The sequence below is a fragment of the Botrytis deweyae genome, assembly GCF_014898535.1.
Source record: "Botrytis deweyae strain B1 chromosome Unknown BDEW_031, whole genome shotgun sequence".
Classification (NCBI taxonomy): Eukaryota; Fungi; Ascomycota; class Leotiomycetes; order Helotiales; family Sclerotiniaceae; genus Botrytis; species Botrytis deweyae.
The window spans coordinates 142,230-167,793 of NW_024066238.1; the positions used below are offsets into that span (position 1 = coordinate 142,230).

The 25,564-nt window shown below is 41.5% G+C and overlaps 8 protein-coding genes across 8 annotated transcripts; 3 read left to right on the forward strand and 5 right to left on the reverse strand.

Moving 5' to 3' along the window:
- Positions 1-2,575: 2,575 nt before the first annotated feature.
- On the reverse strand, positions 2,576-3,137 carry EAE98_009824 (uncharacterized protein; the record flags this gene model as incomplete). Its single annotated transcript, XM_038957445.1, has 2 exons — positions 2,576-2,587; positions 2,709-3,137. 2 exons carry the CDS (start codon positions 3,135-3,137, stop codon positions 2,576-2,578), a joined length of 441 nt encoding a protein of 146 aa, XP_038806153.1.
- Positions 3,138-4,367: 1,230 nt separating this feature from the next.
- Positions 4,368-5,866, reverse strand: EAE98_009825 (uncharacterized protein; the record flags this gene model as incomplete). The annotated part of the gene is made up of 4 exons (XM_038957446.1): positions 4,368-4,397; positions 4,449-5,574; positions 5,687-5,696; positions 5,773-5,866. The coding sequence occupies 4 exons, from the start codon at positions 5,864-5,866 to the stop codon at positions 4,368-4,370; spliced, it is 1,260 nt and encodes a 419-aa protein (XP_038806154.1).
- A 2,188-nt stretch (positions 5,867-8,054) lies between these two features.
- Positions 8,055-8,905, forward strand: EAE98_009826 (uncharacterized protein; the record flags this gene model as incomplete). Its single annotated transcript, XM_038957447.1, has 3 exons — positions 8,055-8,071; positions 8,174-8,262; positions 8,321-8,905. The coding sequence occupies 3 exons, from the start codon at positions 8,055-8,057 to the stop codon at positions 8,386-8,388; spliced, it is 174 nt and encodes a 57-aa protein (XP_038806155.1). The 3' UTR covers positions 8,389-8,905.
- A 474-nt stretch (positions 8,906-9,379) lies between these two features.
- EAE98_009827 (uncharacterized protein) lies at positions 9,380-9,915 on the forward strand (the record flags this gene model as incomplete). Its single annotated transcript, XM_038957448.1, has 3 exons — positions 9,380-9,391; positions 9,486-9,712; positions 9,789-9,915. The coding sequence occupies 3 exons, from the start codon at positions 9,380-9,382 to the stop codon at positions 9,913-9,915; spliced, it is 366 nt and encodes a 121-aa protein (XP_038806156.1).
- Positions 9,916-11,283: 1,368 nt separating this feature from the next.
- On the reverse strand, positions 11,284-12,531 carry EAE98_009828 (uncharacterized protein; the record flags this gene model as incomplete). The annotated part of the gene is made up of 4 exons (XM_038957449.1): positions 11,284-11,405; positions 11,488-11,657; positions 11,750-12,068; positions 12,474-12,531. The coding sequence occupies 4 exons, from the start codon at positions 12,529-12,531 to the stop codon at positions 11,284-11,286; spliced, it is 669 nt and encodes a 222-aa protein (XP_038806157.1).
- Positions 12,532-17,348: 4,817 nt separating this feature from the next.
- Positions 17,349-18,107, forward strand: EAE98_009829 (uncharacterized protein; the record flags this gene model as incomplete). The annotated part of the gene is made up of 1 exon (XM_038957450.1): positions 17,349-18,107. One exon carries the CDS (start codon positions 17,349-17,351, stop codon positions 18,105-18,107), a length of 759 nt encoding a protein of 252 aa, XP_038806158.1.
- A 2,117-nt stretch (positions 18,108-20,224) lies between these two features.
- On the reverse strand, positions 20,225-21,349 carry EAE98_009830 (uncharacterized protein). Its single transcript, XM_038957451.1, has 2 exons — positions 21,102-21,349; positions 20,225-21,035 (listed from the first exon to the last, which is right to left on the reverse strand). Exons 1-2 carry the CDS (start codon positions 21,115-21,117, stop codon positions 20,665-20,667), a joined length of 387 nt encoding a protein of 128 aa, XP_038806159.1. The 5' UTR covers positions 21,118-21,349; the 3' UTR covers positions 20,225-20,664.
- Positions 21,350-21,966: 617 nt separating this feature from the next.
- On the reverse strand, positions 21,967-24,891 carry EAE98_009831 (uncharacterized protein; the record flags this gene model as incomplete). Its single annotated transcript, XM_038957452.1, has 5 exons — positions 21,967-23,172; positions 23,225-23,582; positions 23,629-24,226; positions 24,282-24,565; positions 24,692-24,891. 5 exons carry the CDS (start codon positions 24,889-24,891, stop codon positions 21,967-21,969), a joined length of 2,646 nt encoding a protein of 881 aa, XP_038806160.1.
- Positions 24,892-25,564: the final 673 nt, after the last annotated feature.

Sequence of the window (25,564 nt, forward strand, 5' to 3'; positions counted from 1 at the left end):
AGAAATTTCTCGAAATGTCGCGAATTTTTTTGTCCCACCTGTTTTTGGATCCCCACATCTTGAGGCTTCGTGTGTTCCGTGAGAATGGATTGTGCTGTGCCCCCCTTTTTTTTCTTGCTATATATAAAGAGACGAGCTCCGATGGATTGGGATGTATTATGTATGGTATTGATCGGCGAGAAGGTTATTAATTTTATTGGTTTATACTGATTTTTAGTCGTCGGCGACTAATTACTTGTTTCTATGATCTTTTGTTGCAAGTGGTAGTCGGTGGCTGTGTTGCATATCAGCGACTGGACGATCTTCCATATTCTTCTTCGTATATTTACTGGCTGAGATATAATTTGTATATTTTGTTTATTGCTGGAGAGAGAAACAATGTCTTCAGCACCGTCGGATCTCTCTCTAAACCCGGATCAGAGATACGATAATGATCAAATGATCATGGCTTGGATAGCGGCTTTGGTCGCTGCGGGATGTCCTCCTTTTGCAATGGCTTATGATACGACATCTTCGATTTATATGTCAAGTGCCGAGGGAGAGGAGACGGTGTAGATTACCCTGAAAGGTGGGCTTTGTGTGAGTATGATATTAGATGTTAGGGTTTGTGTGGGTTGAATCGGTACGCTTACGGAAATCCGGTCGAGGAATTCTGTAGCGCTATTCTTGATTATCGCAATTCCCTTTGTTGGCGTCGGTTTGGATTGGAGTTTAATATGGAGGCCAACTTCGCTTGGTCTATTACGCACTTTCTTATTTCTCCTATTCTATCGGCTTTCGTATGGATGTGCCGGCACTGCAGCACTTGGTTGCACTAACGCAAAAATCATCACGACTTATGAATCTACATACCTCCACTTTCGCATTTCGGCATCTGGGAAAAGAGAGATTGGTCGGAGGCTGATTCCCTATCGCTGTATCCCGGTCGAAATCCACAAACGAGCGAGTGGACAAAGCATCTTGACTTCAGATTTACGTCTCGACATCTCAGAGGAGGACCCCTGTATGGGGAGAAGTACAATGATTGTGGATGCTGCCATCCGATTAACACCCTTGAATGGAAGAAGGGTAATGCGTATGCCAACTTCAGTTTATTGATATATTAGTAGTACTAAAGAGAACAGGGCTTTGTGATTTCCCCCCGTCGAATACGGAAGATGCTACGGTATCGACTTGGACTTGGAGGGCGGAATCTAGCTACCAATTGAGCATTCTCGAGAGTTGTCCAGGACTTTCGGGAAATCTTGGAAACGAATTGAATTTCTTAGTTGGTGTGCACAAACCTTTCTTGCTCAACAACCGCACACGTAAATACCTAGGTATGAATCTCATCTGTCTCATCTATGCAGAAAAAAGGGAAACATGGTAATGAATGGTAGACGCAGCACGGTGGCATCCTTTACACTTCACATTTCATCATCCAAACCCGAATTCTTTCATCCATATCAATATTCATTCATGTACTATACATAATCATATTTCTCCATGCACTCACTATTCAAGTAACCATACAATTCAATACAATAAAATAAAATACACCATGACACTTAACACTTAACACCTCCGACCTAAACCCTGTCCCCGCCTACTTCAGAAACGATCATTGGATATCAAGTAAGTTGACTAGGTATACAAAATGAACACCTATCTCTTCTCACAAGACACATGCTATATCTAAATTTCGCTAAGGTAACCCACCCCTTATCAGCGAAAATGAAGAGTTGGTCGTCCGTCCATCCATTCCTTAATCCATGTCAAATCTAGAATCTAGATAGAGCAATACCAAATACAATGTACGCCGAGGAATTATCTCTTGTATCCCCTTTCCTTCCCGTGTTGGTGAGATCCTAGATACCTGAGAAGCTGTTGGCGAGCTATAAATATGATAGTTAGTGGGACTACAGATGCCGTTGGGTGTATGGCGAGGAAGAGAGTAGGATGTTTAAGAGTGGATGTTTAAGAGTGGATGTTTAAGAGTGGATGTTTAAGAGTGGATGTTTAAGAGTGGATGTTTAAGAGTGGATGTTTAAGAGTGGATGACTGTATGACTTTGCGAGCTAGGAGCGGAGAGGAACGAGGATTTGTCTTTGATAGTGGTGATGTGAGGAGATTTTGATATGGATGTGCTGGATTAGTAGATAGATAGATAGATAGATAGACCTGATTTGATTTTTTGATACTGGCTTTGCAATAATATACACGGTGTAGTAATACAAGATCACGCTTATTCAGACTATCCTACTTAATCATAATGTGATGATCAAGATTCTCAATAATTGAAGAGAAACCGCAATGAGGAATATGGATCCTTACGATGACGGCGTGTTAGATAAAATGACAATTTGATAAATACTCAAGAGATCAGATGTGTATATTTTGTATGTATTTGGTTTGAGTACATGGATAGCGCTAGTGCTAGTGATTCAGGTGTTCAGATAGAGAGAATGCAAGCAAGCCTTCAAGCAAATGCAGATACGACATGTCTATCCATAAATCCTTAATCTCGTAGTATACAGTTTCTGCCGATCAAACGTTGTATACTAGATACGAGCACTGTATCCAGAGTTCCTGGGATTTAAGAACCTTTCTATTTGCACATTTTTATTAGCCAGCGTTCTTTCCACTTCCTCAATTTCCCCCACACAAACCAACAAATCAACAAACAGAAAAGGGGTAAACGATAAAGAAAAGGAAAAAAAGAAACTCACTCCACCCCTCTCATCCTCCATCCCAATAACCGGACCCATCTTCGCTCCCTCTGGAAACTCCACCTGCACCTTCTTCTTCGCATCCTTACTCTGTCCACTGGGCTTCTCCTCCAAGCCCGCACTGCCACTCTCCCCCTTCATTTTCTCCTCCTTGCTCTTCTGCGACTGATCATGCTGCACATTATGTTTCTCCGTCGGGGCATCCGTGCCTGCGTTTTCGGACGCGGGACGCCCTGTCCAGGGGGTGCGGTAGGCGGTACTGGTGGAGTAAGAGCGGCGGCGTTGGAGAGGAGAGGCGGCTCGTTGGATGGAGGGTGCTTGGCTGTGAGGGGTGCTGGGGGTGTTGCGAAAGAATTGGAGATGGAGACGGGGGTTGGGGGTTAGGTGACGGATGCGCGAGGCGGGGGAGGTGGAGAGCGCGGGGGACATGGTGGTGTGGGTGGTGGTGATTGTGGTTGAGAGAGTTGGGGATTAGGATTATGGATTGATTGATTGATTTGTGTAATAAGTATTGCACGTATGAACCAGGTACGTGTATTTCTTTGTCTCGAGAATGTCGAAAGAAAATCCGAAAGGAATACTCGAAAGGAATACACGAAGAGAAATCAAAATCAAAAGATATCCAGAATGCGATTGTGCGAGAACCATATAGCTAGCGAGAAGAAAAAGGCTATTACATAGCTTCCAGAGCTTAGATCAATAGTTCACTATGAAACTTTCTCCTTCCTTAGCTTCCTTAGCTAATCGTTCAATTCTGCATTAGTGGTTACTTGGCAGACGGTAATTGTATTGGATGGGATGGGATTGGATTTGATGGATCGATCAATTCAATCGATGTCGTCACAACTCCATATCGAGATCTAAAATGCGGGGAATGTGTTGTGGGAATGTTCGCCTCCCTTTTACCGGATGAACTACTGTATGACGATTGAGGGTGAATGATTGGTCAATTCGTGTTTGTGCTATGTATTATTAATGCCCTGAGATTGGAGCATACTAAAGCAGAAGAATATATCAGAAGTTTTAAGCGACTGTTTTCTAGCATGTCTCTACGTAACCGAAAAAAGCGGCGCAAATTGAGTACCCTTTCACAGATCTTTTTTAATAGATTATAAATTCATTTCAAATTAAATATTGAAATTTGAAAAAATTGAACAAAAATTTGAGTCATTTTTATATTAGTAACAAGTGTTTTTTTTATTTGATGTTATATCGAGAAGAGATTTTAATTATTGAAATTCTTTTGAATGGTGGTCAATTTCCGCCGCTTTTTTCGGTTACGTAGAGCATGTATACTAGAGTGAGAGTTTAAGCTAGGTAATGTGTGCTCTTTCTTGATTGTGCTAAGAAATATCGTGGAAAGGTAGAAAGGATCAATCGGTAATAACCCATTCGCTTATTGTTGAGATATTTACTGCTAAAGGAAATCTGCGGGGATATAATCTCATGACAACAATAATTTGGCACAAATTTAAAACCGGTACCTGAACGAAAGAACATATTTGATGTATGTCAATAACACATAACTCAAGTAAATCTCGAAGATATTTAATCCTGAATAGGACCTCATGAACGCCATGTGCTATGCTAAATCCTTCTTCCTAAAACGCCAGGTCCATAGCATCATAAATGCATTTTGAAATGAAGATTGTAAGCTTCTCATGCTCTACCAACTCTGAAAGAGAGGATCTGGTAGTTGTTAGTAGAGTTTCGTCCAGCATGAAAGGGAATTATACGCACATCATTATGACCAACAGAAACAATAGCATCCTCTGAAACTCTTACTCCACCAGCACCTTCAACATAAGCCAAAGGAGCGTCTCCCATAACCTTTCTCGCGCACTCCGCGACTGTAGTATTTTTCTTCACCAATACACAATCCCTGAATACCTTCTCACTTCCAGATCCACCACTTCCTGCTATTAAACTTCCTACGTTCCTTACAGGAAATACTGGTACTAACCCTAGCAATTCTGCTGCTCGAGAAAGTACTTGTACTACTCCCGTACTTCCAAATCTGTAAAGAACCATATCCTTTAAATTCTCAATTCTGTTTTTGAGCTTTTCGTCCAATTCTTTCAGACCTCCTCCAGTTTCATCGCCATCAGCAATTAAATCCTCCCTCGTATCCACAAACTCACTTCCCTCAGTGTATTTCACAAAGCCTTGCTTAGCCAATCTCCTCAAGAAAACCTCCGACACAGCACTGCATAGCACTATACTCTTTGGATCCTGCATCTTTGCAATCTTGCTTATGTTCTTATCCGCATCCGCATGATCAATCTTATTGAGCGCAATGACCGTTGGGAACTTCTCATCCGTAAAAGCATTCACCACCAAGTCAATTGTTTCATCAGACCAATGCTCCAAAGGCTCCTTTAACGCCAATTTATCCAGCGTCCGCGCAACAACCACACTTGTACTTCCATATCCAGAAAATTGGCCCTGTAATGTCTCAACAGCTGTAGCTTTCACAGCTACGTGTCTCCGTTTTATCGATCCCCATTTTTGCATCAAATTTCCTCGAATCCATGCTACTATCTCTGAACGTAACCAAACAATGTCATAACTAGGATCATAGCCTCTTGTTGCTTTTCCTTCCGCATCGGTTGTACCACTTACGTCTACGACATGAATGAGTGCATCTGCATGACGTAAATCGTCAAGAAACTTATTTCCGAGACCTTTTCCTTCGTGTGCGCCAGGGACGAGACCAGCTACATCGAGGAGTTCGATAGGAACAGAGCGACGACCATCGATACAAGAGCCGTAGTTGGGTTTGCAACGGGATTGAAGATTATAGCGAGCGCAGGCGCAGTCGATTTGTAGATATCCAATTGCGCGTTGAGGGTCGATGGTTGTGAATCTGGAAGTGGCTCAGTATTTTGTCTTTATCTCTCTGATCTTGTGCGATTGCTCCAGTTTCTTGTATGAGACGGTGGGTATTTGCGCAAATAGTTAATAGAGTGAGTGCTTACGGAAAATTGCCTATATGAGAGAAGATGTAAGTAAATGGAGGGGTAATTTTGGGTCGGATGCAATGATATGGGGGATATTTACGTACCAACTTTGGAGGTAGCATCTGTAAGACTGTTAAGTGTTGTACTTTTCCCTGAAGAGGGTTTGCCTACGAGGCCGATGAGAGGATCTCGTGGCATATCGTGTGGTGGTTATGAGATGGGTTGGAGAGGATGTTCTTTGGACGTGCATAAACATAAAATTTGTGTATGGATGCGCTGAGCATTGGGCATGGAGGCATGGTGGGGTTGATACCTGAGGCATCATAAAAAGGTCAATTGTCTATCAATTCGACTGGTCGAGGTCACCTCGTCACTGGGAGCTCTCGGAATTTGTATATTATTATCTATAATTGCCACTCATCTGTACACTAGAACTTCTAGAACTTCTGACAAAGCTTTGCGGATTCGGTTTTTTTCTCTCAGATTCAAAGCCTGTTTAAGTCTAGGCAATTGGCGAGCTACTATCGTAGGTAGACATTGATTGTCATTTGAAGATTCGACGTTCTTAGAGTTCAGTCAGTCCAGCCAGAGTTCGGATGAGCATCTGTAAAAAACAAGATCTTGAATTTCCAACGAGGTTGTATTGGTGTCCCCCAAGTGTGAGCAGCTAATTAGGATTAGACGCGCGCTGATTGTGTATTCCAATCTTCACTTGATAGACTGATATCTCCGGACCATATATTCATCCATAATCCAGCATCGGAAATGATGTGTGTGCTCAATACCCTTTCAGCCCCAAATTGGTACATAGCAGATGTCTCATGCGAAACTTTACCTACTCAGATCAAGAAATATAGCCCTTCTTCGTTTGAATGTGCAGTACAATTAAGTTAGTCATGAGCTTCTCAATGCATTCGTTCATAAGCTAAACGGTCGAGATTCTTCTAGAACAGTACCCTATGTAACGATATGGTCTTAGGGGGGTAACTTCGACTACCTACGTGTAATAAGTACAGTCAAGCTACCTACAATGAAATGTGAATCAACGTATCTTCTCACAAACCTATTATGTGCGATCTTTTGTGCTGATACCGTGACACCGTTTGTACCAATACTCAGCCACATGGCAGATCAAAATAGACCAAGCTTTCTAAATGCAGGATCTAGAGTCTAGACGTCGCTTTGACTCGTGTAGCCTTATACAGCACCAATACGCACCAGTACGCACCAATACGCGTTTACCCAAGAAATACTAGGATCCTTTCTGTGCAGTACACAACCCAACCTCGTCATTTCATCGTGGCTTTGAATTTGGAAAGATTCGGGATTCGGAACGTCGAGATAATCAATTGGAAGAAATGATCTCGAGATGATCAATCACACGATGAAGTTGACAGCCAAGAATTCCGAATGTTCCATGTACATATCCTTTGCCGTGTATGCGGCTTAGCAAAGTGTAGATTAAAGCGAGAGACGAATAAGATATTGAATTTACAATCACATGAAGTTATTCCCCGAACCGCCACAACTCAGCCACAGAGCCACACCTGAAGGTCCCCGCAGCAGAAAAGAAACCAATCGGGATGCATGCGGCACTGAGAAAAGTCAATTTCCGACACTCCCGGCAATTACCATGATGTGATGCTACTTCACATTTTGTACTCGTTCCATTTTATTGTTGAATCGTCGCAAAATCGGCGAGAACCATACAAACAAGGAGAATTTATTTGTTGTACACAAGAATTCTAATATCATGCAGGTTGCTAGATGTGCATTTATCATGCTTCGGATTTAATTATTTCAATAGGTAAGATTGGCTGACTGATGTTGTAATTTCCCTTGGAAGATAAATCTAAAAACATGATGGCGGAAGCAAGTGAAGGGAGAAATGGGAAAAGATATCATGACGTAATGTGGCTTAACCATTTACTGGTCACCGTGGTTGGTCTTGTCAATATCGTAGAATTTCTTGGTTGGGCCACACTTCACCACAATTCCAAACGATCTAATCTATTTTCGGCCATGATAGTGCCAACTCTTTTCTTGCGGGTTAATAATAAGAGATGAAATAAGGTAAATTAGTGACGTTGTACTTCCGACTCAAGCAAAATCGGGAAATCGTACCATTCAAGTTCCACACGTCCAAAGCCCAAACTTCTTCTCGGTGCTCATACATAAAGGTCCACTTTCCCTTGGGTTAGCTACTTACTTTTGCAAACATACATTCCAATCTTTTTGCAAACATACATTCCAATCTTCTCTACATCAAACATCAAACATCGAACATCAAGACAAAGAACAAGAACTCTTCCTTTCCACGACACCCATCAATCCATCAACCAACAACACACGTCAAATAAACCTTTTACCAAATAAATCCAACATCATGCCTTTCACAGCAAGGTAAGAATCACTCTCCATCCCAATCCAATCACTTTAGACTTTGTCGCACGGCAGTAGAGTCAATCAAACCAAAGAGTATCGCATACTGACATTTCACAATAGCGATATCTGCAAGATTATTCTCGCCGTCATCTTACCACCTCTTGGTGTTTTCCTTGAGAGAGGTTGCGGTGCCGATTTGCTCATTAACAGTAGGACTATCCACACGTTGCTACTCGCAAATGATCAAAATACTAACATGCTTCATAGTCCTTCTCACCATCCTTGGATATATCCCCGGTATCATCCACGCTCTATACATCATTCTGAAGTATTAAGCTTCTCATGACAACGACTTTCCTCAAGCTCAAAAATAAACGATATACCACACTCGACTTCGATCATACGATACCTCCAATCATCTTCCTACCTCTTTTACATCTTCTCGAAATCAGGCCTGACCAATGCGGTTCATGCTCAGACATATTAATGAATAATTAACCTCTTGGCATCGGAAGAGTCGGCTGAACAACATTTCTCGGCTTGAAATTATGATGGCTCGGGAGTTAGACATAAACATGCATGGACATGGGTCATTTGGGACGATTATGATTTTCTGATTTTATACTTTTTCTTGCGCATTTCATACATGGGTTTTTTATGTAATGGTTCTTTTCGTTGGGTTTTTTTGGCAGCATGTCTACGGACTTGCGGTGCGATATGGGTCTTCAGGGGGGGAATTGTACAGAGGAATAGGTGGATGGATAATATAATGAATGATTACAATCCGATTACAATTATCTTTTAGAACATGAAACATTTGGGAATATGCACGTTGTGATTATTGCTGTGTTGTCAATTTTTCAATACAATCATGTACCCGTTGACCGATTGAGCTATACAGAGTACAAAGGTGGATTGAATGTTTTGTATTGCCCTCACCGACATGAAAAATGCAGTAGCCAAGCCGTTGTAGAAAATTGAAGCTTCCCGCTCTTGGAGAGATCGACTTCATGAATACTTACTCGTACTCAATACCTAGCTGGCCTAGCTGGTTCTTCCTGCATGATGAACAACAAATGCCGAACCTGAGTAAACAAACTATTGAAGCTTTTGTTCCCCACTTTCAGCCCTCTCAAATTGATGCCTTTTAATTAAGGCACATATCCACGGAACTCAGCTCCGAATTACATAATCGATAAGCGACTCAAACTCTTGGCGGCCCACACAGAAAATTTCAGATTTTCGAACCTCCTACTTCAATCTCCATCAACATTCAACTCGGCGTAGGATAACCATTTCTTTGCGACCACACGGAAATCAATCAAAATGCCTGCCAAAGTACGTCCATGAATAAGAATCGCTTTGCTGTTGGCCCGCTCTACCGCAGAGTTATGGCGTGATACAGTAGGCTAACTTATTTTCTTTCAAATAGGCCGGAAACAAGAAGGGACCAGTCGTCAAGCGCAAGTTTGTTATCGACTGCAAGCAACCTGCCAACGACAAGATCTTCGATACCGCTGCATTCGAGAAGTTTCTCCAAGACAACCTTAAGGTCGATGGATTGAAGAGCAACTTGGGCGACAAGGTCACCATCGCTAAGGAGGGAGAGAGCATCAAGATCGAGACCTCTGTCAACTCTGGTCACTACCTCAAGTACTTGTAAGTTTTTTCCCATGAAATTCTACTTCACATTTCTATTGGCATGAGAATATATGCTAATTCGTGGCGATAATAGGACCAAGAAGTTCCTCAAGAAGAACCAATTGAGAGATTGGCTCCGTGTTGTTTCCACCTCCAAGGGCGTTTACGAATTGAGATTCTTCAACGTTGTTGGTGATGAGGCTGAGGAGGATGACGAATAGATGGTTACATATAACATCTAAGATTGATAAATGATACCCATGATGGACTGGACTACGGACTAGAAGATCGTGAGGAGGGTTGGGATCTAGCAGTGGTAGAAATAATCAATGCTATATTACTGCTCTCTCAATTTGTTTGACTTTGGATATTGATGTGTGACCGTGAAGTTGTTAATGTTGCTATTCGATTTTGGTTAATTTACATGCGCAGCTTCGGGTTTATCGCAGAATTAAAGTCCATAGCGGAGCAGTGTTTTCTTCCTCGCAACATCCCTTACAACATGCCCCTCTCTTTCACGGAAAGTTCCAGTGTATAATACACGACAAAGTAAAAATGAGACACAAGTCAAATGACATACACGAAGATGCCTTTTCAGCCGCTCGGAAGTATTTTTCTTATCAAGCCAAAAAAAAAAAAAAGACGTTTCCTTCTCTGATGCAGATTTTATGCCTATCAAACATTCTCACATCCCACAAAGCGCTTTTCCTAGAGACGGTCCTTGTTCATTGCTACAGCCTCTTGCAGTGAAACTCCCATCTATCCGTTTCGGCTTCCACTATCCGCATGAATTACAAGTCGTGCCATTTGCGGATCTGGGAAAATGGCCTCGTATCTTGGAATGATCAATATCACAGCGTCTTCTACTACTGGTGTGGAAAGGCTGGTAGGTATGAGCTTTGTGGGATTGATCTGTGGGCTGGGAATAACGCAAGTAGCGAATGTGCAAAGAAAGGTAGGTAGCATCTAGTATGTTGTATGGTTATTTGTGAAAAGTCTAGCGGCCATGTTATTGAAGGTGTTATTGATGATGGTTGGGGAATGTGCTGTGAAATGTTTTATATCGAGTTTTTGTGTTGGCGCGTTGTGCCTCACACTCACATTCTTTCTTCTTTCTTCTGTCCCTAATCTAGGCCCGGCCTCAGCATTGTGTTGAGAGTGTGAGAGATTGATGTCCTCGGAACAGGTCTTGTTACAAGGGTATTAGTAAACCTGGTGATGGCTATCGTTTTTGGTATCGGCATGTTTTGTTAGAATAGCAGTCAGATCGTTACACTTTCAGTTTACCACGGAGTTTTGTGGACTTTTTTGATTCTCCAATAAGCGTCGGGCATACCCGCAATTCAGGGATTTCGTTTTTTCATGAATAATCAAAAGAGTGGGAATTATTTCAGAGCAACAGATTTTCCTAGACTACCGAAAACCCCACAGTCCATAGTATGATCTATTCAGTGCATGTGCACGGTCAAAGTCACTCCAGCATCAATGATGATTCCCGTGCCCGTTACACAACTTGCAGAAGGGCTACATCAGAAAACAATCACTCACATCAGCGATCTCTTCCAGCTCAGCCATTCTTTTCAACGAAACTATGACTCCCCCATCTGCATCACGGTTGGGTTTCTTCTGCACTCCTCTTCAACCATAGGAGTACGAACCCAGGTGGGACACGCGGCATTGACGCGAATTCCATCGGCAGCATGGTCGAGTGCTAAGGCAAAGTCGGTTTCAGGATGAAGCATACATTATATGAACAGCACCTGATGTTATTCATATGCGACCAGTCAACTCACCAGCTATCTTCGTGAGTCCCATCACCGCGTGTTTGGACACCGTATACGCCGTCTTTGCCGGCAGCCCCGCATACGAATCTGCAGAGCCCACGTTCAAAATGACTCCGCGAGCATGGCGTTGATTTCGGCCCGCACGCAGAGCATGAGGCCTTTGGTATTGACACGCATCACTTTATCGAAGTCTGCGATTGATACTTCTGCGAATGGTTTGTTGGGGGGATGATCGATTTTGTGGGTTTGGGAGTCGTTAGTTCATATATACATGTATATATATATATATATGAGTTTCTTTGTTTCCACACTGCATGAAATCGAGAAAGTACCAAAAAAGAATAGGGAAGAAGAACTTTGTACCCCAGCCCCATTCACAGCATAATCAATGCGTCCCAACTCTTTCGCCGTCACATCAATCATCTTCTGCACACTCTCTGCATCTGCAACATCGACTCCGATGATCAAAGTTCGGAAATTAGGATGGGTCGCATATTTTCTGGCAGTCTCTGCAGCTTTTTGGGCATTTTCTTCATTGATGTCCGCGAGAGCTACGGCACGGTCTCCTGCTTCCGCAAAGGAGCATACGGCTTGTTGGCCGATTCCTCAGTCAGCCTGTGGGAAGGGGTGGATGGGTTAGCTTGGTGATTGTGATTGATGATTGATATTCGCAATGATGAGATGATGAGACGAGGAGATGAGAAAGTTGCTTACCCCGGTAATGAGAACTACGCCATCGATTGAAATTTTTGCCATGGTGGGAAATTTGAATATTTGGATTGGGAAGGGTGGGAAGTGAAGTGCTTCCTTCTGCCTTTGACGATGGGGAACAAAATGGGACGACGTCTGAGAAGCACAGAGATATATCTAGCACGTTTGAAGCCCTGGGTCAAGTTTACAAGTCGAGACTGTGCCGCTCGTCAGGTGTGAAGCTAGCTCATCCCGCACCGGGTCGCTATCCCGCATGGAATGCCTGTCATGTTGCATGGAACTACCTAGTGGATTTTGCGGTAGATGCCTGCGCGTATGTGGCATGGAGTTGCGGGTGTGCATTGCATGTGGAGATTAAGGTTGGAGATGAATTTCTGCGGTTGTGAGGCGCGGCTGGGGTTGTGCTTTTGGGGTTTTGGGTGGAATTGGTTGGGTGTGTGGTGGGTGGGATATATACGCATGGTATTATTTGCTCTTTGGGTTGCTTTTGAAGAAGTGTTGATTTAGAATGCGTTAATAGTCAAGGTGGAAATGGGGAGGCAATAATTGGATCAAAGTTTGATATACCTAATTAGTTAATTTTCTGATATGATGGCACAATAAAAGACTCGAGCAACAAGGTGATGCCGGGAGGGGGTTTGAATGGAGAAGAGACGCTTTTAACTTTGTTATTCTCGATGTTTCCCCAACTCTTCTCTGTATCAATGATAGTTCTGATGATCCATGTTCCAGTACTGAAGTACAGAAGTCGTAATAACTAGAAATTCAAGGGAACATGTTTATTCAGCTTTTACCAGCGGAATGTCAAATATTATTGTCAATTTTCTTACTCTTTTTATACCCATGCCTTTCTATGCTTTAGAGACCTAAAATGCGCATGCTGCAGAAAGTTCCAGTCTCACTTATTAAGTATATTTTTTCCCGCATTTTATTTTTCGCCAGGAGACATTGCGAGAGAATGCTTTTCATGCATGTTTAATTCTCGTGTCAGTTCGCGGACGAAACTTACGAGCGCGATTCGAGAAGTCGAGGGACGGACTAGCTACTCGCCAAGAGATCTAGTGAAATTTCTCCATTAAATTGATTAAGAATGTCATGTTAGGTCTACGTCAGGATATGCGAGATCTGGCTGGCAGATGGAATTTTCAGATTCTATCAGCCAAACTTTGGGCTTTGAAGCTTCGATTTACTCATCAGATGAAGCAGAGTTTTATGTTAGAAGGAAACTAATGTTGGTTATCACTAGGGTGCGTGTTGTACTGCTTGTTTGGGGTGCGAGTGCAAAAAATCTGGTTATGATGGATAAAAAACTGAGAGGTGTCTGTAGTTATTCATGAATGCCAAGTCAACCTTCTTTTTTCCTTCGAAAAGCTGGTGTTTTAGCAAGATTGGCATTCCTTGATGCTTTACCTTCTCACCCGCTTGTTTAATTGTGTAATATATGTGTTCATGATGGGTAATGGAAGAAGAATATAGGGTGACATTTGCATCTTTCCTTGGACGCAGCAAATGCGCTCGGCTCGGGGGTTGACTAGAGTTCGAAGTATTGCATTGAAATATTTCTTTCGGCAAAAGGTTATTGCTATGAAAAACTGCCGTAAGGCTCTCAATGCTCACAGAAATGTGGCTATTACTTAAAATCAATATCAAAGATCTTTTCCTGTGGAAACATTTGCAGCTCAAATGGCTGAAATATGTGAATATATTGGGTACTCAAAATCAATTGTAGTGCAAAATTTGAGGATAAAATATAATTGATACTAACTCAACTTAACGCATTAGATGGGATGATAATCGTCTCCATTAGATTCGTTGAACAATCTGCTGGCTCTTCATACATTTGCCATCTAGACGTCGTGAGGCTAGTAATGCGGCGACGTTGACCGCACCACACTGAGAAATCAAATTCCGTACTTCAATAACTCACGCCCAGTACTACCTAGGCATCATAAAAACAACAATAAATCTTCATCTCGAAAAGTGGATACAAAACAAGTGAATCCAATATTCATCGCATCGCGCACCAAAAAATCTCAAGATCAAAAATGAATCAATCCCAAACCAGACCCATCAACTCTCCAACTACACCACCCCATCACTCACCTTCCACTTCATATACCCTCCTGCGCATCGGTCTTCAACACAATGTGTCCAACCGGTCTTCTGGCCGAGTTGGTGGGAAAGCATAACGCACTGGCGAGTCCGAGAATGTAGGACGGACCTTTGCGGGCCTTCATACAGGTAGACTGGGGAAACTGTAACGACTCAAGAGTTAGACCACGGCGCCCCGGGGGAACTTGATCGCTATGACTACCATTTTTTGCCATTTTGTTTGTTGGGTGGGAGGTGAGTTGAGGCGAGGCGCGGCTTTGGTGGGTCAAGGGAATTGATAGAGGAAGTGAATTGTTATTATTTATTTTGAGGCTTTGGGATGAATGAAGTTGACACTGACATAGCTTAATTGCGCGCTCTCGCGCAATGGCGCATCAAATCTCCAAGTCTTCAACTTAAGTAAAATAAAGAGTGAGCAAGCCTCTCATCTGAAAATTAACTCAACTCAACTCAAGGTTCTTGTTTCATTGCTTTGGATCAGATATACTTCTCACATCAAGCGCGCACTCACTTCACACAGGAAATTGAATAGACAAGAGCAAAATATAAGTTTTGTAGGAACTGGAGAGGAAAGAGGTCGTTGTAGGCAGGGGTTTGCGCGCGCCGCGCGGTAATCAGAAAGCGCTTCCTAGTGTTTAAGTGGGGAACTTCATTAACGGTGCAAAAATTTGGAAGCAAAAATAAAGCTGAACTGGCTGTTTGATGATATCTTCATCACTTTTTATCCCACCGCGGATCTAGGTCGCTACTGAATGAAAGATTATCTCACTTGTTACCGCCTTGAACTTAGCTTTCCATCAACTGATCCGATTGGCATGGCTAATAATACTTATTATATTGTTGAAGTTCATCAATATGAAGAAGTAGATGATTATAACAATGAATCAAGTATTAAGTTATTTGTATAAAGCTTTGGAGCTTGTTTCGAAATATAATATCTATCAAGAAATCTCAAGGTTTTATTTTATTAATTGATATAATACGAGAAGTCGTTGAAAATCTTAGCTTTTAGAGATATGGGATATTGTAATTGGGATGCTATGAATGTGATATAGAAAACTAACAAACTCAAAGAATCATTCCGAGCTCTGATGGATTCTTTATTTATCAAACAAGCAATACCGACACCGATACCATCAAATTGTAACGCTCGCGATTACCTACAGGCGACAGTGTATGTCCTTGAAGCCAAATGTGATGAAGATACTAGCAAAACTGATACCCTTTTACTCACTCTCAAAGGACAATTTGAATAAAGTTATGATAATAAAAATTATATTAAAATAATAAGAAAATCTATTTGTATATATTGATTCTATACTAACTTGATACAATCGTTGAATGATTTATAACTTTTAATTGAAAATTTGAAAAATAACGAACTATTAGTTTTTATATCAAAATTGAAATCAAATAGTTTCAAATCCTATAGTAAACCTTCGGGAAGCCCTGTCTCGAAATCAAGACCGACATTATATAATCACTATAGGTCTGAGGATGAGATAATGAAATTGAAATGTTTTTCAATAAAAATTACAAAATCTAAACTCAAATCTCACAGGGACAATTCGCTTTCCAGGGATATTCGATTTCCCCAACTAGGAACTAGTCGGCCGCTTAGTATTTTATTAAATTAAATTAAATATTCAATCTTTTAAAATCCAATAACTATTATTTCTTTCAATTAATCAAAACATATTCTAAAAATCTCCTAATAAATTTGATTGTTAATATATATATAAACCCTTCAAAAAGGATTAAGATTACTGATTTTGAAAAGATTGAATACTTTTAGTCCTAAAATTCAATTTTCATTTGAAATCTAAATGTTTTAAACTTAAAGTATTTAGTATTAAAATTTAATAATGTTATTATGAATAATATTTCTACTAATAATATAGTTCTAGTGATATTACTAGTCGTCGGGGAAAAAGAATTTTCAAACTACGGATTCGTAGAATTTTTTTTTTCTTTTTAATTATTATAATAATTTTGAAACCCTAGGAATTCGTAGACTTTTTTTCCGATAGCTAGTATTAATATAATATATAGATTCTAATTCTAATTCTATAATATATACGAGGGCCAGCCCCTAATCCTCCGATTCTCGCTACGCTCGAGTTCAAATTTATTATTATTATTATTATTATTATAATTGATTTATTAGATTTATTAGATTTACTATTGAACCTTTATCTCTTTCGAAATAATATCCTTTAATTTCTAATATTATAAATCATTCAATTCTTTTATTAATTCTCAAAACAAAATTTTTTTTACGATCAAAAATAAAAAACATATAATTAAATTTACTTCTAAAAAACTATCATTCACTAATTACCTTATTTAAATTATTCAGAATAATTTATTTCGACTTGCTATCACACTAATCAACAATCTCACTTTTAAAGCTCACTTTCAAATCTCACTTTCAAATCTCACTTTCAAATCTCACTTTTCAATCTCACTTTTCAATCTCACTTTTCAAGCTCACTTTTCAACATCACTTTCAAGCCTACTTTAAACTAGCTTAATCCTTCTAATAAAAACCCTTCCGCCTTCGTTTCTTGTTGTAAACTTTCTTCCCCTCTACACAAACAAACACCAATTCAGAAATCCAACTGATTGTGGTTTGTATGTACAATTCATACATCTTTTATTAGCTCAAGATCTCAAGATCGAATAAGAAGCCCTAGAACAATTGAGCTCTTCTTCCTTTCATTCAAGACTCGAAACGGAAAAAACGATCTCTCAAAACCTCTTTCTTGAGCCTAATATCAAGCTTCAAGACAGAAAAAGGCGCAACAGGTCATCCAAAGAGTTCTCCCTCCCTGTTTTGCCTCTGTATCGAGGTTCCACAATTCAAAACTTTCTTCCAGTCTTCCAAACACGTTAAAAATAGTAAGTAATTCTTTTGTTTCTTGCGATATCACAGACACTCTATTGCTAGCGCTACGCCTTCTTGAGTGTATATGAATCCAGAGCATTCAGTCCTCTTCTCACATGTCCTTTGTTCACTGAATACTAACTTATAAAGATCCGATACAATGGACGCCCCATTATTATTCGGACAATACCAAAGCTTTTGGACAGTCTTCCTGTTACGAACGGCGGTCGACAAGCTGGCCAGAAAGAACTACAACATCGCTCGAGCCAGACCAGCGGAGAGTAAGCAAAGCCTCATCTTTCGACTCGGAGCTCTGCAACGAGAACTTACGCAAGAACAACTTGCTTCTATCATTGCAGAATTCCTGGCCTGCCAGTACGGACCTGCAGATATGCAATGTGCCCCACAGCAAGAATGCAATCCGCAGGGCCAGCAGCAACAACAACCCCCACCACCGAATGCGGGAATTGTTGCGAGGAATGATGAGGCACTGGATGATGATTCTAGAGACCGTATCTTAAGGCTGGAACTGATGGCTGGAGATTTTCAAGCACTCTACAATCAGTGTCAAGCACTCTACAATCAGTCTCAAGCACTCTACAATCAGTCTCAAGCACTCTACAATGGATCTCAAGCACTCCACAATGAGTCTCAAGCATTTTACAATGAGTCTCAGAATCGCAACACAGAACTGAGAATGCAAAGCGATAACTCCGAGGCCCGCATCACAGCGCTAGAAGCAAATGCTACCCGCCAAAACGCTCGTCTCGCTAGGCGAAGGGTCCAACGTAGAGTTCTGTCCAATAGGGAAAGAGCTCGCTTGAGAAGAGCTGATCAAAGAATTAGACGACGGAGCCAACGGTTGTTGGAAGCGGTGCAAGATGTCCACGGCTTGGCTGATGGATGGAGGTGGATTTGATCACATGACCACACGGTAATTTGAGAGATGATGGGAGCGCGGGGAGAATGAGTTATAACGGGGTGGAATAGAAGCATTACGTGGAAATGGTGGAGCATTGGCGGGTTTTTCAATTGCGAGATGCGAAGGTCAAGAAAGTATCGATGCCGGAAGGAGAGTATCTATCATACGATGGGTGAATCGATCGTGCGATGATTCAATGGGTATCTACATCAATGAGTTAACTCATATATTAGTTTAGCGTGCAATCACAATCAAAAGTGCTTTTTTATCGATAATTGAAAGTCCATTGCGTGTATAAAAGGGATGTCCGTGTATCACGTAACCGCTTAGCAGACTCCACTATAAATTCTGCGCTTCTGATCTGGCCAATGATACTGTTTTTATGTACTACTGCCGCTTTAAGATCGCTTAGATTTAGCTCTGATTCTCTTAAAACAGCGGTGGTAGATAAAAACCTCCGAGGTTTTTATATGCACTTGTCGCTATAACATCTCTGTACCGAACCGAAGTTCATTCATATCAACAACGTCAACACTCCCAACATCTCGATATAGGATTATTTCGAAATCCAATACTGATTCTAATTAAAAGCTCTAGTTTAGCATATTTTGAAAATATTGGTTGAGCTAGGAAGTAACTCGACATTCCTATCTCATTTGTTTTAGTGAAGTCAATATACAGAACTAATTAACTGCTATCTGTACCTATATAGATGAATGACCATTGATTAATCGAAGCATCCGTGAGTATTCACGAGTACTTTCAATAATGAATAAATCAAATGAATCATTGTATCTTCACACAAAGTCCCCTCATATATCTGTGTATAACTTTCCAAGGTTGTGTTTCATCAAAGCACTTGGAACAAATAATTGCTTCTATTAAGAAACCGCATGATTCAAAATATAACTCCTCTGAGCTTGATATTATTTCTATTGCACGAGTAGAAATAAATTTAAGACTCATGCTGGGTTCAAATATCTATATATGCTCTTGCAATTCTATCTTTGGATGAATCTAATACATCTATGGCCACCCCAAGAAGGTTTCGTTTGACTCTGGCATTTTCATCTAATATAGAGATTGCCAAACCACTGGCTAGTTCCGGTCGTCACAAGAAATCTGAGATGCGACGCCGCTGCATAACTGGCACCCTCTTCTTCTGGGCGATCATGCCATCCATAATTTTGCGATGGGAGTTTTGGAATCCGTATAGTGATCGAAAGGGCAAAGTCACGGTGTAGCTCCAGTATTCTCCAGTTCTTACAGTCTTTCCGATCCTGATAGATTTCACATCGAACTTCGGAACCATTTTCGACCACTTGTGTTACTGGAGTCACAATGATATTATCAATGACTAGAGACATCACTGTCTCAATCAACCGCTTCTAAGTCAAAAACTCAAAAATTGATCTAGTTCTTTCCGGCTGCTTGAATCCTAGAGAATAACTATTTCCGAAGAAGACTGGTTGCGTGCATGTGAAATCTCCATCATTCAACGAACCCAACATAACATGAGAGGAAGCATCCAAGGAGAACGAAGCAACAAGAAACACCCACATCTCATCCACTTGAATCACTTGGAAATATCTCGATCTCCCGATATCCCTTGATAGGTACCAACCCTAATACAAAATGAACACCTAAACAGACGACTTTGCAGCGAGCCAAAAGATGCAACTTCGATTTTTGAGAGTGCAAAAACACGTATGTAATACGGAGATGTCTAGACATGACAATAAGATAACTTTGCAGTATTTGACCAGATTAGTGATAGGTACGTTGCTGAAAAGTACTTCCTTCATTAAAGCAGGCAATAGGTTTGAGAGAAGTAGGGACGGAGGAGGTTTGATCATTTCTCATCGAATAGAAATCAGGAGAGAGTAGAGATTTCTGCCATGAAACAGAAATCGACGATGAGATCGGATACTGAAATTCAGCGGTTAAATTGAATGGGAGAACTCGATTGGATTTTATCCAGGATTTCATCGCTGCATGAGTTCCGTAGTTGAGTTGCAACTAATGGAGTGAGCCACAAATGAGCAGACATAAACCAAAGGATACAAGACGGTTCTCCTTTTCAATCCAAGGTAGGTAAACAAATGTGTGAAGTTGAGATGTACTTAGTTGAATAGGAGACACGATTTCATGGACTTACCATATTTCAAGGTAGATACATGTATAGAAGAAGCAAACTATGCAAAATTCAACGCATCGACTTTCAGTGCCATCCAAAAGGATCGTATACAATAGTAAAATAACAAAATATAAATGACAATGCATCTTTCATTCCTTGTCTGAAGATATCAAAACAAACACGGTTCCACTAGCCAGGTCTTCTCCCCCGGCAGATCCGCACGCATTCTATCCTGCTATCAGAAGCAAAAAATAATCTATCCAAGCCGATTCTCGTTTCTTCCGGTCGAAAGGTACCCAAGAATATCACTCCACATCAGATCTATCGACTCGACATCTAAACCCCCCATTACAAAGCGCAGCAAACCCACCCTCTCATTCCCTTTCCCCTTCCCCTTCCACACACGGATCCACCCATCTACAACTTCGCCTTCACACCTCCTTGCGCCTTCTTCAAAATCGGTTCCATCTTCGTCGCCTTCATCACATCTCCCTTAACCTTCAACTTTCCTCCCATAAACAGTCTCTGAGCATTCGCCTTTCCCGCTACCAGTTTTCCGAAATCCTCATCACTCAGACTCAACGTTACTGTTGGTTTTTCTCCAAGCCCTGTTCCGACCTTCCCTTCCTTCTTCAAATCGATGTGCCAATCGGCTGTTTCGCCCGCTTTGTTCTTGAGAGTGAAGGCGAAGACGGCGTTGCCTTGTTTGATGGCGTCGGCGCGGTCGGTGGGGGATGATTCGAGGGAAGAGGCGATAGCGTCGAAGGCTGCAGAGGAAGGGAATGCGTCTGCGGGTTGATGGGTTAGTAAAAGGATGGTGTGGAATGGGAAGGTCCGGAAATGGAGGAGCTTACCATTCTTGAGAGACATGATTGTAATTGCTGTATTGATAGGCTTGCTTTAGTTTTGACTTGTTTCAACTACACGATGTAATATGTATCATTCGATAAATTTCAACAGATTTGCAGATTCGCCGAGTGGTAAATGATATAATTGTATTCGACAAATTCAGGTACGGGAGTAAGGTACTTATTAAATGAAGTCCGCAAGCAGTAACGGCTGTTCACGAGTCGCAGGGTCGCATCCACACTAGCATGTGATAATGACCGAGGTCCGGTGAATGACACTAGTCTTGTTTCGGTAAAATCCGGGGAAGCTCATGACATGCGCAATATTCACGAGGAAATTTATGATTTGAGATTCCGGTTGGGACTGTGGAGAAATGAATTGGACTATTTAGGAAAGTAGAAACGTTTAGTGTCATAGACTTTTCGTGGGTAATATATGTAGGGCCAAGGTGCATGTATCATTCATGTTAGAGAATTGAGCCATTAGACATTTCAAGGAACACATTAAATTTTAGCGAGCTTGGTTTGAATTTTAGTTTTGATGTTTTTTTCTAATTTCTAGGTACCAATCCATCAAAGTTGAAATAAGCATATAGTGCAAGTAGACCCGAACCAAGTGCGTCAAGTGATACAAGTACGCCAGATAGTAACGAACGAAAGTGTCAACCATCCAACGCCTTAACAACCACCAATTCTTGCCCAGGCCACGCCAGCCCATTCATAGGATCAAATTGCAAATCTCGCACCTCCCAGTATTGAACGCCGATCTCACACTCATATGGGTATTCTCAAGACACGACACAGCATAACCTCTCCCATAACCCATAATAAGATTCACAAGACGCCAAGGGCATTTAAAAAAGACGAATGTTTAAGAATAACGCATGAGCTGAAGCATGTAATCATCACAATGTGGTAATGACTCATGTAGGTACTGCGTGTTCCCGTTCATTCCAAGATCACTAGTGGATAGTTCGTCACCGGAACTATGACTCTCCCCACTAAAACTCAATACACTCTGTGCAGCTCCGGGATTTGCCAAGGGATCGTGAATATTTGCAGAAGTCATATCGTCCCAAAAGGTAGTTGAAGACCAATCCTCATAACTCGCATTTGAAGGAGCACTTTGAGTTGTTTCTGTAAGACTAGGCGGTGGCCCACCATAGATAGCACTGTGTATGTTGCTTTCACCACTTTCTAAGGAAGCGAGTATAGCCCATTCGTTTGGTTGATTATCAATCCTGCTGTACATAAGCTGACAGCTATGAGAACTTGGTCCTGGAGGAGCAGTGCGCGAAATCGTTGGTGAAGACTGTTGTGAAGTAATTGGCGTATTGCTCAAGGATAAATAGTCCAGATTCGGTGGTTTTGGAATTGTGTTATATCGAGGCTTTGATAGTTGGGAGAGGGAGCTGCGATTTTCGCGCTTGGTCATCGGAGAATCGGTCCTTGTTCCGTCATAGGATGATCGAGCCGATGTCTGGTTTTGTGAAGTGTGGTTGAATAAATTTGGTAACGTAGCTCGTCGAATCTTCTCTTGTTGAGCTAATATGTCATTTTCGCTCATGCTAGCACTAATATGCGTATATGGATGTTGTTGTTGGTTATTTTTTCTTGGAACGACGGAGGAGGATGGCGTTGGCTTTGAAATTTTTCGAGCAGACATGGTCGAAGAAGTGCGTAATAGTGCCGACTTAGTTCTACAGTCTAGACTCTGACTGTCCAAATTAATCAGAGATGACGCAAGTCTCTTGAAGTCGGTTGCACCAGGAGCATTGGCCTTTTCTAGGAATCTGATAACGGTTTTGACGAGTCGTTGACTTTCTTGCATCAACTTACCTTCCTGTTTAATATCGAGACCTTGATACAGAAGGCTTAGGCCACACAACGTGAGCATTGCGTTTTTATTTATGCAGAATGAGAAAGTCATATTTCTTTCTTCAAGGAGCTGTGTGATTTGTATGAGATGTTTGCTGGAATCAGCCAAGGCAATGACGGATGGTGAAGTTTTAGATCCGAGGGAGGAACCAATAGCAGGGCGGTGAATCAATGATCGAATATAGTAAAATGCAAGAGACTATGATTCGGTTAGAGTAGAGCTAAAATCCACGCGCCATTGTTTGACTTACCAATAAAGCTGATCGACTACCTGTAACGTCCGTTGATGGCTTATCTTGAACGAATGTAAGCTTCAAATGAGTTGGTAAATTATCAGACCATTCGTTCAATTCGGCCACCAGAGCAAATAGCGTTTGCAACGATAAGTCGTGAGTTGCAGCTGAGGGATAAATTTGCTCCAAGACTTTAGACAGGATGCGTGAGCATCGAAACAGAGCAAGAGCACTAGAGATTCTGGTAGGTTCCCCTGGGAGCATGGGTTGATATCCTTTCTCATTCATATGTTCATCATCTATATCCGAGGGATACTCCGCGTAGATATCATCTTCCCTTAATAATTTAGGGAGGCCAAGGAGGGAAGCAGAAAAACTATAGAAGATTAGCTTTGCGATACAACCTCTAGCACATTTCTTACCAATCAACAGTATACAAAGTCCAAAACACCCTTTTCCTCGTCTCAGCAGCCAATAAATTAAAAGGGAATCGCTTCTGACTTTGATGTAAACCAAGTCTGTGAGACAGACCAACAGCAATTCCTTTGTAATGCTGTAGGCTATTGTAGTCCCCCTTTTGAATGCAATAAATAAGCGCTAAAATCAAACACTGCAGTGTCGATATGTTGTTCTCCATCAAAATAATGTTGAGAGCTGTGCGCCATTGGTTCTCACATAATGATATTTGTTCCTTATCGGGGCAATCGGTGGAGAGTCCAGCGATACTAAAGACAAGGTGTAACTGAGCCAATTTATGCTGATCTTCCACTTGATGCGGATTTGATGAGTATTCATCGTATAGAGTCAAGAAACTCTGTTTGTGTATGACGGGAAATAATGGTGCCCATTCTTGGAAAAAGATATTTAGACATTTGTCTGAAAATAAGCGTGGGGGTGCGAAACTTGAGGCAGGTGTAATCGTTGATAACGAGGTGGATTCATTTTGGGGGTTCAAAAATGTTTCTGTATCAAACCCTACGGAAGACTTGCCGCTGTCTTGGATTTTACGCTTGCAGATATCTAGAAAGATATTAGCGAGGTAAACCTTAAAAGATTTTTTTTTATGATTTCCTACCGACAAAAGTTCTCCCACTTGATGCTCCCATGAAATACAAGTTGGAATGATCGCCTTCCAATAGATGGGGTGGAGCTTGGACCTTAAACATGTCTTCCTTCGGAGGTGATGACTCTTTTCGACTTTCGACAGCAGGCGAAGTTGACGTTGAAGACAGTGAAGGACGTCGATTGTCGTGCATCTTCGAGAGCATATCTATCTTCTCATCCTTTCCATCAAGCAACTCTCTCATCTCCCTCATCTCCCCCTCTAATGTACGAACTCTCTCCTCTAAAGACTCAGTACTACAAGACAGCATGTTAGCAATTGTGGACGGAAGATTGTTCATAGAGAACGAGGAACCAATACTATGCTAGACAATCGAATACCGATGTGTAACGACTGTAGGTATAAAAGAGCGTTAAACTCACTATCCTCTAGGAAATGCTCGTCGACTCAATTTATCGCTTGTTTTGCATTCGAACCCAACACCAGAACATTGTGAACAACATGGTCGAATGCCATCGCATCGTATCTTTTTGCTTCGACATCTATCGCAGGCTTGGGCAATCCGACTTTGTGAACTCGACGAGCCCACCTTGATGATCTTCATGGGTAAGATTCCGGGCATTTCGAAGATAATTTTCCGTCCTCTTTCAATGTTGTGTCGTTCAACAAGAAGTGGTAAATGTTATTTGCGTCTTGAAGTATAGGTTTCGGTGCGTTTCGGCGAAGCCGGTATGCTCAGCGTTGGTATGTTCAGCTTATCTTTTTTGCGATCGTGGGTCAATTATTCTATGTAACATTGAGCGGCTTCGTGATAAACCTTACCATTCATTGAGAGGACTGATTTGCCAATCGCGAATGGAGTGGAGATAGTGGAGATGTGATACCTGTATGTGATGTTCTAGGTATGTTCTATGTCGTTAGATGAAGAAATATTCGCTCGGATAAGAGGGTGAAGGGGTTGCATATAAACGTGTTTGAAGGCAACTAAACTGAAAGGGCCGGATCCTTATAACAAATGGGCATGGAGAAGGGATCTGGGGGAAGGTACTTTGGTACATTGTCGGTGTTCATTCACCCATCCAATAACAAACTACTTTATTGACGGCGGTATGATTGTGATTGGGTGGTAAAATGATTGACTGCATAACCGGCCGGTGGCTTATCCACAAAACCAGAAACCCTCAGACTAGAGAGAAAGTTTATTGCGGGGATGATCTGGAGGAAGGCACGCACAGAGGCACGGTACCTACAGGGTGTACAGGGAACACGATGGGTCACCTTGGCTATCACCAAAG